Consider the following 14,111-nt stretch of genomic DNA (forward strand, 5'->3'; position numbering starts at 1 on the left):
GGTGACTCTAGCTGCGAGAACAAGCAGCACACCTACCCTGCCTAACTGTAATACTTCAATATCTATTCCTTTCAAAGCATATCACTCTATCCTGCTCAATGAAACAGGGGGAGAAGCCCACCAAATAACGGTGTCCTGAGTGGAGACAAAAAAAGTAAAAATTTAACAAACAAAATGGGGTCCCCATAAACCTAACACACAATAGAACTTACGCTATCGCCACTACTATAAGTGTTAAACCTTAGCGATAAGTACAATGCCTCGTGTAAACTACAATGTGGAAACTGTGAACATTCTTTACTAGTTACACAGCTTCCAGAAGTCAGTACCTGTCACTCAAACGTCCCTTGAGTCCTCGATAAACTTCTCTGCTTCACCACTGTGGTCTTCTTAAATCCTGAATGCGTTGTTTTGGTAGGACAAGTCGTGTCTCTCACCAGCTCTTTGTTTTGGTACCGATGGAAACAGATAATGACAGGCCGAGGCTTATCACCAGTACCCGGCTTCGGAGCTAGGCTGCGGTGCGCTCGATCTAATTCTGGAGGTGATGGGAAGGCATCCAAAAAAATCCTGAAAAAGTTGTGAGAAGAACTTGCTGGACTGTGGACCTTCAATCGCTTCTCATAGACCAATAAGATGGACAGTGGTTTTCGTCTTGGAACTCTGCCATGGATGTATTTTTTGCCCAGTCGCTTCCTTATTGTGTTGTCATGAACACTGACCTTAACTGAGGTAAGGGATGACTTCAGTTCTTTAGAAGTTGTCCTGAATTTCTTTGTGGCCTCCTAGGTGAGTCATTCCTGTTCCTCTTGGGCTAATCTTTGTAGGCTTGCCACTTCTAGGAAGGTTCACCACTGTCCCATGCTGTCTCCATGTGAGGATAATGGCTCTCCCTATGGTCAGCTAGAATCCTAAAGCTTTAGAAATGGCTTTTGCCACCCTTTCCAGACTGATGTGTCAATGACTTTATTTCTCGACTGTTCTGGACTTGCTGTGGGTCGTGACCGAAAGAACAAGATCCCGGATACAAGCGGCCGAAATGAGTTTCCTCCGCAGGGTGTCTGGGCTCTCCCTTAGAGATAGCTCGGTCATCCGAGCTATCTCAGAGGAGGATCTCAGAGTAGAGTCGCTGCTCCTCGAGAACGAGAGGAGCCAGATGAGGTGGCTGGGGCATCTGATTCGGATGCCTCCTTGACGCCTCCCTGGTGAGGTGTTCTGGGCACGTCCCACCGTGAGGAGACCCCAGGGACGACCCAGGACACGCTGGAGAGACTACGTCCTTCGGCTGGGCTGGGAACGCCTCGGGATCCCCCCGGAAGAGCTGGACGAAGTGGCTCGGGAGAGGGAAGTCTGGGCGTCCCTGCTAAAGCTACTGCCCCCGTGACCCGACCCAGATAAGCGGTAGAAAATGGATGGATGTTCTGGATTTTTTTTTCTGGATCGTTTTTGTTGCATTTTGTTGCAGCTTTTTTAGATCTTTTGTCCAACTTGATTTTTGCAGGACAGATTCTGTTGAAGTGTTTTCTTGTTTGAACAGGTCTGGAGTCAATCAGGCTTGGGTGTGGATCAGTGAAATTTAACCAAACAGTAAAAAAAAAAAATAATAATAATTAATTGGCTACAATTAATTCATGATTTAACAAGGGTGGTAATTACTTTTTCACACAGGGCCAGGTAACTGAATATTTTTTTTCCCCTTAATAAATTAAATCACCATTTAAAAACCGCATTTTAAGTCCACTTGGGTTATATGTGTCTGATATTTACATTTGTTGGATGTCCTTAAACAAATTGGGGAAAATATGTAAAAAATATAATAATTTGAGAAGAGGGCCCAATTTTTTTTCACGGCACTCTATGTATGTGTGTGTGTGTGTGTGTGTGTGTGTGTGTGTGTGTATGTGTGTGTATATACGCCCACGGCATGATGCTGCCACCACCATGCTTCACTGTTGGGACTGTATTGGACAGGTGATGAGCAATTCCTGGTTTTCTCCACACATACCGTTTAGAATTAAGGCAAAAAAGTTCTGTCTGGGTCTCATCAGACCAGAAAATCTAATTTCTCACCATCTTAGAGTCCTTCAGGTGATTTTTAGCAAACTCCATGCGCGTTCTGGTCATCCCAAACGTCTTCCATTTAAGGATTATGGAGGCCACTGTGTTCTTAGGAACCTTAAGTGCAGCAGAATTGTTTTTTTGTAACCTTGGCAAGATCTGTGCCTTGCCACAATTCTGTCTCTGAGCTCTTCAGGCAGTTCCTTTGACCTCATGATTCTCATCTGCTCTGACATGCGCTGTGAGCTGTAAGGTCATATAGACAGGTGTGTGGCTTTCCTCCTCCTTCTTCTTTTCCTTTCGGCTTGTCCCGTTAGGGGTCGCCACAGCGCGTCATCCTTTTCCATGTAAGCCTATCTCCTGCATCCTCCTCTCGAACACCAACTTCCATCATGTCTTCCCTCACGACATCCATCAACCTTCTCTTTGGTCTTCCTCTAGCTCTCTTGCCTGGCAGCTCCATCCTCATCATCCTTCCACCAATGTACTCACTATTTCTCCTCTGGACGTGTCCAAACCATTGAAGTCTGCTCTCTCTAACTTTGTCTCCAAAACATCGAACCTTGGCTGTCCCTCTGATGAGCTCATTTCTAATATTATCCAACCTGGTCACTCCGAGAGCTAACCTCAACACCTTCCTTTCTGCCACCTCCAGCTCTGCTTCCTGTTGTCTCTTCAGTGCCACTGTCTCTAATCCCTACATCATGGCTGGCCTCACCACTGTTTTATAAACTTTGCCCTTCATCCGAGCAGAGACTCTTTTGTCACATAACACACCTGACACCTTCCTCCACCCGTTCCAACCTGCTTGGACCCGTTTCTTCACTTCCTGACCACACTCACCATTGCTCTGGACGGTTGACCCCAAGTATTTAAAGTCCTCCACCCTTGCTATCTCTTCTCCCTGTAGCCTTACTATTCCCCCACCACCCTTCTCATTCATGCACATATATTCTGTTTTACTTCGGCTAATCTTCATTCCTCTTCTTTCCAGTGCAACTGGTCCTCCAGCTGCTCCCTTCTTTCACTGCATCACAATGCCATCTGCAAACATCATGGTCCATGGGGATTCCAGTCTACCCTCATCTGTCAGCCTATCCATCACCACTGCAAAAAGGAAGGGGCTCAGGGCTGATCCCTGATGCAGTCCCACGTCCACCTTAAATTCTTCTGTCACACCTACAGAACACCTCACCGCTGTTCTGCAGCCCTCGTACATGTCCTGTATTATTCTAACATACTTCTCTGCCACTCCAGACTTCCGCATGCAGTACCACAGTTCCTCTCTGGTTACTCTGTCATAGGCTTTCTCTAGATCTACAAAGACACAATGTAGCTCCTTCTGACCTTCTCTGTACTTTTCCATCAACATCCTCAAGGCAAATAATGCATCTGTGGTACTCTTTCGAGGCATGAAACCATACTGTTGCTCGCAAATATTCACTTCTGTCCTGAGTCTAGCCTCCATTACTCTTTCCCATAACTTCATTATGTGGCTCATCAACTTTATTCCTCGATAGTTGCCACAGCTCTGCACATCACCTTTGTTCTTAAAAATAGGCACCAGTACGCTTTTCCTTCATTCCTCAGGCATCTTCTCACCTGCTAGAATTCTATTGAACAAGCTGGTCAAAAACTCCACAGCCACCTCTCCTAGATGCTTCCATACCTCCACAGGAATGTCATCAGGACCAACTGCCTTTCCATTTTTCATTCTCTTTAATGCCTTTCTAACTTCCCACATTGCCACTTCCTGGTCCGCCACACTTGCCTCTTCTACTCTCCCTTCTCTGTCATTTTCCTCATTCATCAACTCCTCGAAGTATTCTTTCCATCTAGCTAGCACACTGCTGGCACCAGTCAACATATTTCCATCTCTATCCTTAATCACCCTAACCTGCTGCACATCCTTCCCATCTCTATCCCTCTGTCTGGCCAGCCTGTATAGATCCTTTTCTCCTTCTTTAGTGTCCAACCTGCCATACATGTCATCATATGCCTCTTGTTTTGCCTTTGCCACCTCTACCTTTGCCCTGTGTCGAATCTCAATGTATTCCTTTCGCCTCTCCTCGGTCCTCTCAGTGTCCCACTTCTTCTTAGCTAACCTTTTTCCTTGTATGATTTCCTGTACTGTGAGGTTCCACCACCAAGTCTCCTTCTCTCCTTTCCTGCCAGAAGATACACCAAGTACTCTCCTGCCTGCTTCTCTGACCACCTTGGCTGCAGTGGTCCAGTCTTCTGGAAGCTCCTCCTGTCCACCGAGAGCCTGTATCACCTCTTCCCGAAAAGCTGCACAACACTCGTCCTGTCTCAGCTTCCACCACATGGTTCTCTTCTCTGCCTTTGTCTTCCTAATTTTCCTCCCCACCACCAGAGTCATCTTACACACCACCATCCTATGCTGTCCAGCCACACTCTCCCCTACCACTACCTTACAGTTGGTAACCTCCTTCAGATTACATCGTCTGCACAAGATGTAATCCACCTGTGTGCTTCTACCTCCGCTCTTGTAGGTCACCCTATGTTCGTGCCTCTTCTGGAAAAAAGTGTTCACTACAGCCATTTGCATCCTTGTTGCAAAGTCTACCACCATCTGTCCCTCCAAGTTCCTTTCCTGGATGCCGTACTTACCCATCACTTCTTCATCACCCCTATTACCTTCACCAACATGTCCATTACAATCTACACCAATTACGACTCTCTCTGTCTGGGATGCTAAGAACTACATCATCTAGCTCCTTCCAGAATTTCTCTTTCACCTCTAGGTTACATCCTACCTGTGGGGCATAGCCACTAATCACATTACACATAACACCCTTAATTTCAAATTTCAGCCTCATCACTCGATCTGATACTCTTTTCACCTCCAAGACATTCTTAACCAACTCTTCTTTTAAAATAACCCCGACTCCATTTATCTTCCCATCTACACCATGGTAAAATAATTTAAACCCTGCCCCTAAACTTCTAGCCTTACTGCCTTTCCACCTGGTCTCCTGGACACACAATATATCAACCTTTCTCCTTATCATCATGTCAACCAACTCCCGAGATTTTCCTGTCATAGTCACAACATTCAAAGTCCCCACATTCAGTTCTAGGCTCTGTGTTTTCCTCTTCGCTTTCTGGCGAAGAACCCGCTTTCCACCTCTTCTTCTTCTTTGACTTCGACCCACAGTAGCTGAATTTCCAACGGCGCCCCGCAGGTTGACTGTGCCGGTGGCGGACGTTGTTAACCCGGGCCACGACCGATCCGGTATGGAATTCTTTGGATGAACGCTCATATTTGTTTGGCAAGGTTTTAAGCCGGATGCCCTTCCTGACGCAACCCTCTGCATTTATCCGGGCTTGGGACCGGCCTACAGTTTGCACTGACTTGTGCCCCCCATAAGGCTGCATTGTGTGTGGCTTTCCTAATCAAGTCCAATCAGTATAATCAATCACAGCTGGACTCCAATGAAGGTGTAGAACCACCTCAAGGATCATCAGAAGAAATGGACAGCACCCAAGTTAGTGTCACAGCAAAGGGTCTGAATAGTTATGGCTGTGTGATATTTAAGTTTTTCTTTTTTTAATAAATCTGCAAATATTTTCTACAATTCTGTTTTTTTTTCTGTCAATATGGGGTGCTGTGTGTACATTAATGAGGGAAAAATTAACTTAAATGATTTTAGTCAATGGCTGTAACATAACAAAGAGTGAAAAATGTAAGGGCGTCTGAATACTTTCCGTACCCACTGTATATATATGTATAAACTGTGTGTGTATGTTTGTCTATGAGAAATACGGCAAGATCTGAATCATCATCATCAAAAAAAAACTGCTCATATGTGACTGGTTCTGGTCTCGTGGTTATTTTGTTTTTTCAGAGATGGTGGGTCCCAGAGACGGAACCACTCCTCCACAAGACATCTCCCCTCGTGAGGTGCCTCCCACTGGCTGGGCTGCTCTCGGCCTCATCTACAAGGTTCAGTGGCCACTGCACATCCTCTTTACTCCCGCTGTTTTGGAGAAGTCAGTACCAATCTTTTTATCTTTTTCAGTTTAAAATACAAACCCCAATTCCAATTAAGTTGGGACGTTGTGTAAAACAAATAAAAACAGAATACAGTGATTTGCAAATCCTTTTCAACCTACAGTGGTATGAAAGTATCTGATTTCTGATTTCTTTTTTTTCTGATTTCTTATTTTTTGGCATGTTTGTCACACTTATATGTTTCCCATCATCAAACATATTTAAATAAAAGTCAAAGACAACACAACTCAACACAAAATGCAGTTTTTTTTTATTAAGGGAGAAAAAAAATCCAACAATACATAATTGTGGTCTATCATACCAGAGTTCAATTTCTCTTGCCACACCCAGGCCTGATACTGCCATAATTCCGAGATCTAAAGAATTTCAGGAACAAATGAGAGAGAACGTAATTTAGATCTATCAGTGTGGAAAATGGGACTACAGCAAACCACAGTGAGAGCCATTATCTACAAATTGCAAAAGCATAGAACAGCAGTGAACCTTCCCATGAGTGGGCGGCCAACCAAAATTACCCTAAGAGCGCAGCGACGACTCATCCGAGAGGTCACAAAAGACCCCACTACAACATCCAAAGAACTGCAGGCCTCACTTGCCTCAGTTAAGGTCAGTGTTCATGACTCCACCATAAGAAAGAGACTAGGTAGAAATGGGCTGCATGGGAGAGTTCCAAGACGAAAACCACTGCTGAGAAAAACGAGTATTAAGGTAAAATGAAGACTTTGGAGTGACCTAGTCAAAGTCCTGACCCGAATCCTATAGAGATGCTGTGGCATGACCATTAAAAGGCAGTTCATGCTCAAAAAACCCTCCAATGTGGCTGAATTACAGTTTCCCCTTGCTTTATCACGGTTCACTTATTGTGGATTCAGTGCATTGCAGAATTTTTTTTCATATCCATATTGTGCATAATTCACCATATCAAGGGATTGTGTGAGTATGTTGAAATTCTTTTGTGGTAAAATAAACACATCATCGCCTGGAACATAACTGTAAAAATTCAAAAAGAAAAAGGAAAAATCATAGTGTTTAAAAGGTCTTTAGGAGTATAGAAAGTTTTTATAAGAGTATGGTAGAGGTTCATAGGAGTGTGGGGAAGATTAATAAGAGCCTGCGGAGGTTCATAAAGCTTTAAATTCTGTATAAATAATAATTTTGAAAAATCTGGTCGCTACTTTGCGTGGGTTGGCGGGAACCTCTCCCCCGCGATAAACGAGGGATTACTGTACAACAAATTTGCCAATATCCCAAAATTCCTCCACAGCACTATAAGAGACTCATTGCAAGTTATCGCAAAGGCTCGATTGCAGTTGTTGCTGTAAAGGGTGGCCAAGCCAGTTATTAGGTTTAGGAGGCAATCACTTTTTTGCACAGGTCCCTGTAGGTTTAGACTTTTTTTTTAATCCCTTAATAATAAAAACCTTGATTTAAAAACTGCATTTTGTGTTTACTTGTGTTGTCTTTGACTAATATTCAAATTTGTTTGATAATGGGAAATAGTCAATATATATACAGCGGCTGAAATAAGTATTTAAAGCATCATCATAAACCATACATACAAAGAAAGTAGAAAAAATAAGGTCAGAAATTAAGTTGTGTAATAATGTGAAATGACACAGTGAAAAAGTATTGAACACGCCAATGGGTATTTAATACTTTGTACAAAAGTACAGTGTTTGCAGTGACTGCTTCAAGATGCCTCCTGTATGGAGAAACTCGTCGCATGCATTGCTCTGGTGTGATTTTGGCCCATTCCTCCACACAAGCAGTCTTGAAGGTTCCGTGAGCTTCCTTTATGGATCTTGGGTTTCAGTTCTTTCCATAGATTTTCGATTGGCTTCAAGTCAGGAGATTGGCTGGGCCATTCTAGCAGCTTTATTTTTTTTTTGTTTGAAACCAATTGAGTTTCCTTGGCAGTATGTTTTGGATCATTATCCTGTTGAAATGTCCACCCTCGTTTCATTTTCATCACCCTCGTAGATGGCAGCAGATTCTTGTCAAGAATGTCTCGGTACATTTGCCCATTCATCACTCCCAGTATATAACTGGCTTGTCCAAATGTTGTTCAGCAAACTTTAAACAAGCTTTGACATGCTTTTTTTCCCCAGAAATGGTGTCTTGCGTGGTAAGCATGCATATAGGCCATGGCGGCGGAGTACATTACTCACTGGTTTCCTTGTGACAACAGTACCTGCTAATTCCAGGTCTTTTTAAAGCTCTCCACAGGTGGTCCTTGGCTCTTGGACAATTCTTCTGATTATTCTTTGCACTCCTCCTCTCAGAAATCTTGCGAGGAGCACCTGATCAAGGCAAATTTATGGTGGTATGATTGGCTTTCCACTTACGTATTATGGCCCCAACCGTGCTCACTGGAACGTTCAGAAGCTTCGATATGCGCCTGTAACCAATTTGATCGTAATCTTTTTGCAACAATTAATTTGCAATGGTCTTGAGACAGTTCTTTGCTCTTACACATCATGAGATGTCTTGACTCACACCTTGGCAATGAGACCTTTTTGTACGCTATCAATTAGGACTAAACCAGCTGATATTCATTTGCACTGACAAGAGGCTGAATTGCTGTTTGATTATTGATAGATTTTAGGTGTTGTCTTGGCTTTCCATGCCTTTTTGCACCTCCCTTTCTTTGTGTTCAATACTTTTTCCCTGTGTCATTTCACATTTTTACACAAAACTTAATTTCTGATCTTATTTGTTCTAATTTCTTTGTATGTATAGATTACTTGGGATGTTCCCAACATCTGGTGAAATTTTCAGGTCAATAGCACCTTTGTGAGAAAAATGGTGACTTGTTCAGTATTTCAGCCACGCTATAAATATATCTGTTATATAGCGTTAATTTGGTTTGGATAAAAGCTTAAGTAATTTGAAATAAGAAAATGTCAGGAATTTAGACACCGGCGTCTAATTCCGGAGTGATCCAAAAACTTTAGAAGGTTACAATCCAATTATATTTGTCTCGTAGAGGGCACAACATCTCTTTTTATATTTGGAAATTTTAGGAAAAGTGACGAAAACCTCGATCAATCTCTGTCTTCTAGAAGGCTTGCTACATGGATGAAATAATAGTTCTCGATTACAGCGCTTTACTGTTGCACTCAAACACACAAAGTACACAACAGCAAGTGGAATTTTAGAGAAAATGTAGTTGAATCTACAGGGGAACTAAAGGGGAAACAATGCAGAGGGACTTTACTACAAAAAGGTACCGATAAATTCATAGAGAAGGCTGAACTCGTGACGTAAGGATGAAATGAGTGATGGTGTCGTGTGTGATGCTAGAGCTGGGAAGTTCTCTGACTGTTAATTTAATCCCAATTATGCACCAATTTGTACTTGGTAATCAACAAGTTGTACTCACGTTGCGCAGAACAAAAATAGGCAGGCGGGTCAATCCTTCCGATGTCTGGACAAGGACGTTGACAGATTGATTTGAAGAAATGAGTAGAGTGCCCAAAGCGCCTGGGTGACATTGTTCGCCACATGCTCAGAGAGAACACGCCAATTCTTCCTGCCAGATTCCTCTTGCTGGTGACTCACCATCACACAAAAGTGTAGTTGGGGAGTTTGCAGAACGTGTCTGTGGTCAGCGATTGTCGGACTGGCAAGGAAGATTTGGCCGGGGCGAGCCAAAATGGGCTAGCCCATGGTGAGGAGTGGGCTTTGGCTCAGAGCCAGCGTCTTCGGTGGAGCAAAAAAAACAAGAGCAGAGTGAAGGAACCTTGTATTTTATGATCACCTATTATTCTCGAGGTTCCATGCGTTTTCGTGGAAGAACTACATTTATAACGTGTTAAAAGTCAACCAATTTAATCCTGACAGAGGAGTCTATACATTTTACAGAGCTCTGGGTCAGCAGCTACGCTTATCCGAGCCTCAGCAGAGACAGCGCAGACTGAACAAAGCTATCTGTTCTTGCCCCCGACTTATACAATGTTTGAAAGCGGAAGTATGGAATCGCTGTCATCCATGGTCCATGGTCCCATCTGACGTCATCATTGCTCTGCAGAATGATGGCCATTTGCCGCTGGCTCCAGGCGGCGTCTCCAGACGCCATCCCAAAGTCTTGCATCTCATGTTTACAGTGGCTCCCCGCAGCCATTGTCTTCCTCGACATCTGGCCTCTGCTGGATCAGTATCCACCCTGCTGGGAGCTTTCATGCATCACACCCCCACACCCTTATCTGATTTACATGTTATCTTCCCTGCAACAAACTCCCTTGGTCACCCCCAGACTTTTCACACCCTGAAACTTTATATCACCTTCAATAGCAAAAGGATTCTGTCTTTTGTACCAAGAAAAAGAGGAGTTGCCCAAAAGACCGGGAAGAACAGACCACACCTGATATTGAATTTCACTTTAAGGTTTTCTGGTCTAGATCCAGTGGATCTAAAATAAGAAAATGTATTCCCAGCTTTTGCATTGTCTCACACACCATGGTTAACCTATATAATGAGTGTTTCAACTAGACTTTACACCGATCTGATCGGCCTAATCAGTATTGGCCGATATTTATCATTCTATGCTGATCAGCTGTTCGGCTTTAATGTCATAATTTGCCGATCCAATCAATCCGCAAAAGACATTTACTGCGCATCGCCATCGTGCACATTATATTGGAATCCAAAAGCTAGTTTATTTTTAGCCTTGCCGCGTGTCTTCTGACGTAGTTCTGTAAATATCTGACGGCCAATAAAGTTATTTTAAAAAAAAACATGTCGGTGGGGTGGGACAGGCAACACGTAATGCCCGGATCAGACTACAAGACAAATGTTTTTTTTCACGATTGCACTGTCAGACTACTACAATAAAATCTTGTATTCCGATACCACCTCATCCCGTTTTTTTACGATCATTGGGCTTTATCTTGTCAACTCAAATGCTACCAGATACACTCGTTACCATTGCGACGACAACAAGAGTACATCGCGCCGACTGTATTATAAGAACAAAATGGGGAAAACCGTGTGTTGGTCACCGGTGCTCTGGAGAGGACGTTCGTTTAAGGCTTGTTTGAGGTATGTTCCCGTACTTTTAATAGGATACTGCTTGCAAGCAGGCTACAAAATGTTATGTAGCCTAGCAAGCTAGTGCTAGTACTAACGGTTGTGCGTAAACGTGCTGCCGTTCTGTCGAATCATGCTCTTAAGTTTCGGTGTGGGTGAAGTAATATAATTACAATAAAGTAATATAATTACAGTAAGTTAGCACCCATTATTTGTTGTCATGTTGTAATGTTGGTTTGAACTGACTGATTAGAATACATGATCTGAGTAGAGCAGTGATTTCTAACCTTTAAGGAGCCAAGGAACGTATTTTACAATTGAAAAATCTCACGGCACACCAACAAACAAAGGTGTCACAAACAGTGGATACATTAATTACTCTCTGTACTGCCTGCCATCTAATAGAAGACCATTCAGTTGTTCTGTCTGACACTATGCCTCACTGGCATAAATAGATGAACAAAGATACATTATTTATTGTAAATATATATATATTTTTGTATATACAGTAAATGAACAGGTCATTTAAATAGACACATTGCTCCATCTTGTGATCGGTTATCTGTTTTTTCAACTCTCTGATCGTCCCCAAAAATCCTGATCGTGTAAAGCCTAGTTTCAACCTTATTTGGTGGGTAAGAACACTTAATGTACGTGATGTAACGTTTTCGTGTTGTCTGAGGTAAAACACAATCAACGTATTCAGTTCACAAACAGATTTGACAGCAGAAAAAAAAACGGGCATTAGTGACATTGGTATCATGATATACACTTGGAGCATTCATGCAGGGTTCGTAAAATATCAAAACAAACATTTAAAACTGTGGATTGTAATTTCCATTTTGCAGTGGCTCTTAAACGCATACATGCAAATCAGTCGCCTTTTGGCGAAATTCGATGTAAGATGTAATTGTGAATATTACTCGGCGGCGGACTAATATGCGTGCGCATTGGCCTGAGGTTCCGCCTGTGCTCTCTGGACCTGCTTTGGATAAGTCACAAGAGTTGACGAGACCAGAAAAAACACTTGCGCCGCTTCTGCTGTTAAGAAGTAACGGTACTTTTACTCCGTAACAATGATCTAAATGTTGCTCGCTAATTTGATCAATTATTGCTTATCAACTATTTTGTGCGTGAGACTACGACTTCCGCATTGGGCGCTGTTTGCGCCAATCCAGTTAAAGCGCGAGTGACATTTAAGTCTAGTTCACCAATCAAACGATACAAGAAAGTCACATGACCTCACATAATGTCTTCTGTTGGGCTTCACGGGCATAGATATTGACACTAGATAACCCAGCCAGGCTGATCATCGTGCCGAAGTGGCAACCATTTTGGGAAGGTCGTCGTTACCATTGAAGGCAACGGCGCGCGACGCTTGTTTACATTTAGACGAACAAAAACAACAGCTTTCATGTATTGTAGTATTTGTCTGGCACTGTCTCCCCAAACGTGGATATTTCAGCTCACTTATAACTTTAGAAAACACTGAGCAGTAAATTGCAGATGATGTTGTAGTTTTGACTGCATACGCACACACAGCTACATCAGAATTCACTTTTTATTTTGTAATTTTTTTTTATTGATGTTCATGCTGTGGTTTAAAAAAATCTGAAGTTACTCACTATTTACTTAGTAATTTTTAATTATTTTTTTCACTGTGTACTTTGTACTGTGCACTTTTTACTCAAGTAATTTTTTTGGAGGACTACTTTTTACTTTTATTTGAGTCACATTATTGTCAAGTAATAGTACTCTTACTTGAGTACGTTTGGCTACTCTACCCACCTCTGGAGCGGACATTCCTCTATAGCTACTCTTACATTTATGCAACATCAGCCAGTGTCGTATTTGTTGCACTGGTCTTTTGTATTTTTGAGTTGAGATGCTTCAAGCTGTGACCCTGGTTGTGGTCCCAGCGGAACCGCAAAGCACATGTAACATCGGCGACAAGAGTTGATCCGCTCGTACATCTTGTTAATTAGGAAACGGGGCTACAATTATGTAATTAGTTTTCGGATGCTCATGTTAGATGTATTTTGCGACGGAGCGATGTTAGGGATTATGTCACAACACAGAATGAACTAACTTCAAATTCAATTCAAATTTGCGCAGACAAATGTGCTTCATAGGGCGTATTCGCTACATATACAGTGGGTACGGAAATAATTGAGACCCCCTTAAATTTTTCACTCTTTGTAAAATTGTAGCCATTTGCTAAAATAATTTAAGCTAATTTTTTTTTCATCTATGTAAACACATCACCCCATATTGACAGGATCAATACTTAATTGTTGAAATCTTTGCAGATTTATTAAAAAAATAAATAAATAAATAAATAAAAAACTGAAATATCACATAGCCATAAGTATTCAGACCCTTTGCTGTGACACTTATATATTTAACTCTGGTGCTGTCCATTTCTTCTGATGGAGCTACGCCTTCATTGGAGTCCAGCTGTGTTTGATTGGACTTGATTAGGAAAGCCACACACCTGTCTATAGAAGACCTTACAGCACAAAAAAACGATAAACTTGAGTGTTTTTATATATTTTCTTTAGTATTCACTTGTTTTGAATTTGATGCCTCCAACATATTCCAGAAAAGCTGGGACGGGCATGTTTACCACTATGTTATATTACCTTTCCTTTTTTGCAGCGTCCGAAATTAATGGTGGCCACTACGTCACTGTGTCGGGCCACCACTTACGTATCAAGACTGGCCTGCTCGGGCCAGTACAAATTTCTAAGTCACCGAAGGTTTTCTGCCACCGAAAATGGCCCCAAACTGTATTTTCGGTGTCGGTCTGAAATTCTTTTATCACCGAAACATGATGTCCAAGACGCGTTTTTAGGATTCCCACATAGTTTCTTGGCAAGACACGCCTCACTGCAAAAATGATTGGTTCCTGCATTGCGGGAAGGGAAGGCTACGCAGATGTAATGACATGACCGTTACAAACATGTATCACATTTTTACAAAATTTAAA

The 14,111-nt window shown here is 42.4% G+C and overlaps 1 protein-coding gene across 3 annotated transcripts in view; it reads left to right on the forward strand.

Annotated features, from left to right (window-relative positions):
- Positions 1–14,111, forward strand: part of tubgcp4 (tubulin gamma complex component 4) — a 57,502-nt gene that overhangs the window by 38,186 nt on the left and 5,205 nt on the right. For all 3 annotated transcript variants that reach the window (XM_061664445.1, XM_061664426.1, XM_061664435.1), the window contains one exon: positions 5,928–6,072. In XM_061664445.1, coding sequence (XP_061520429.1) covers positions 5,928–6,072 — 145 coding nt within the window. The remainder of the gene's footprint in view (positions 1–5,927; positions 6,073–14,111) is intronic.

This window comes from Phycodurus eques, chromosome 2, assembly GCF_024500275.1.
Source record: "Phycodurus eques isolate BA_2022a chromosome 2, UOR_Pequ_1.1, whole genome shotgun sequence".
Taxonomy (NCBI): Eukaryota; Metazoa; Chordata; class Actinopteri; order Syngnathiformes; family Syngnathidae; genus Phycodurus; species Phycodurus eques.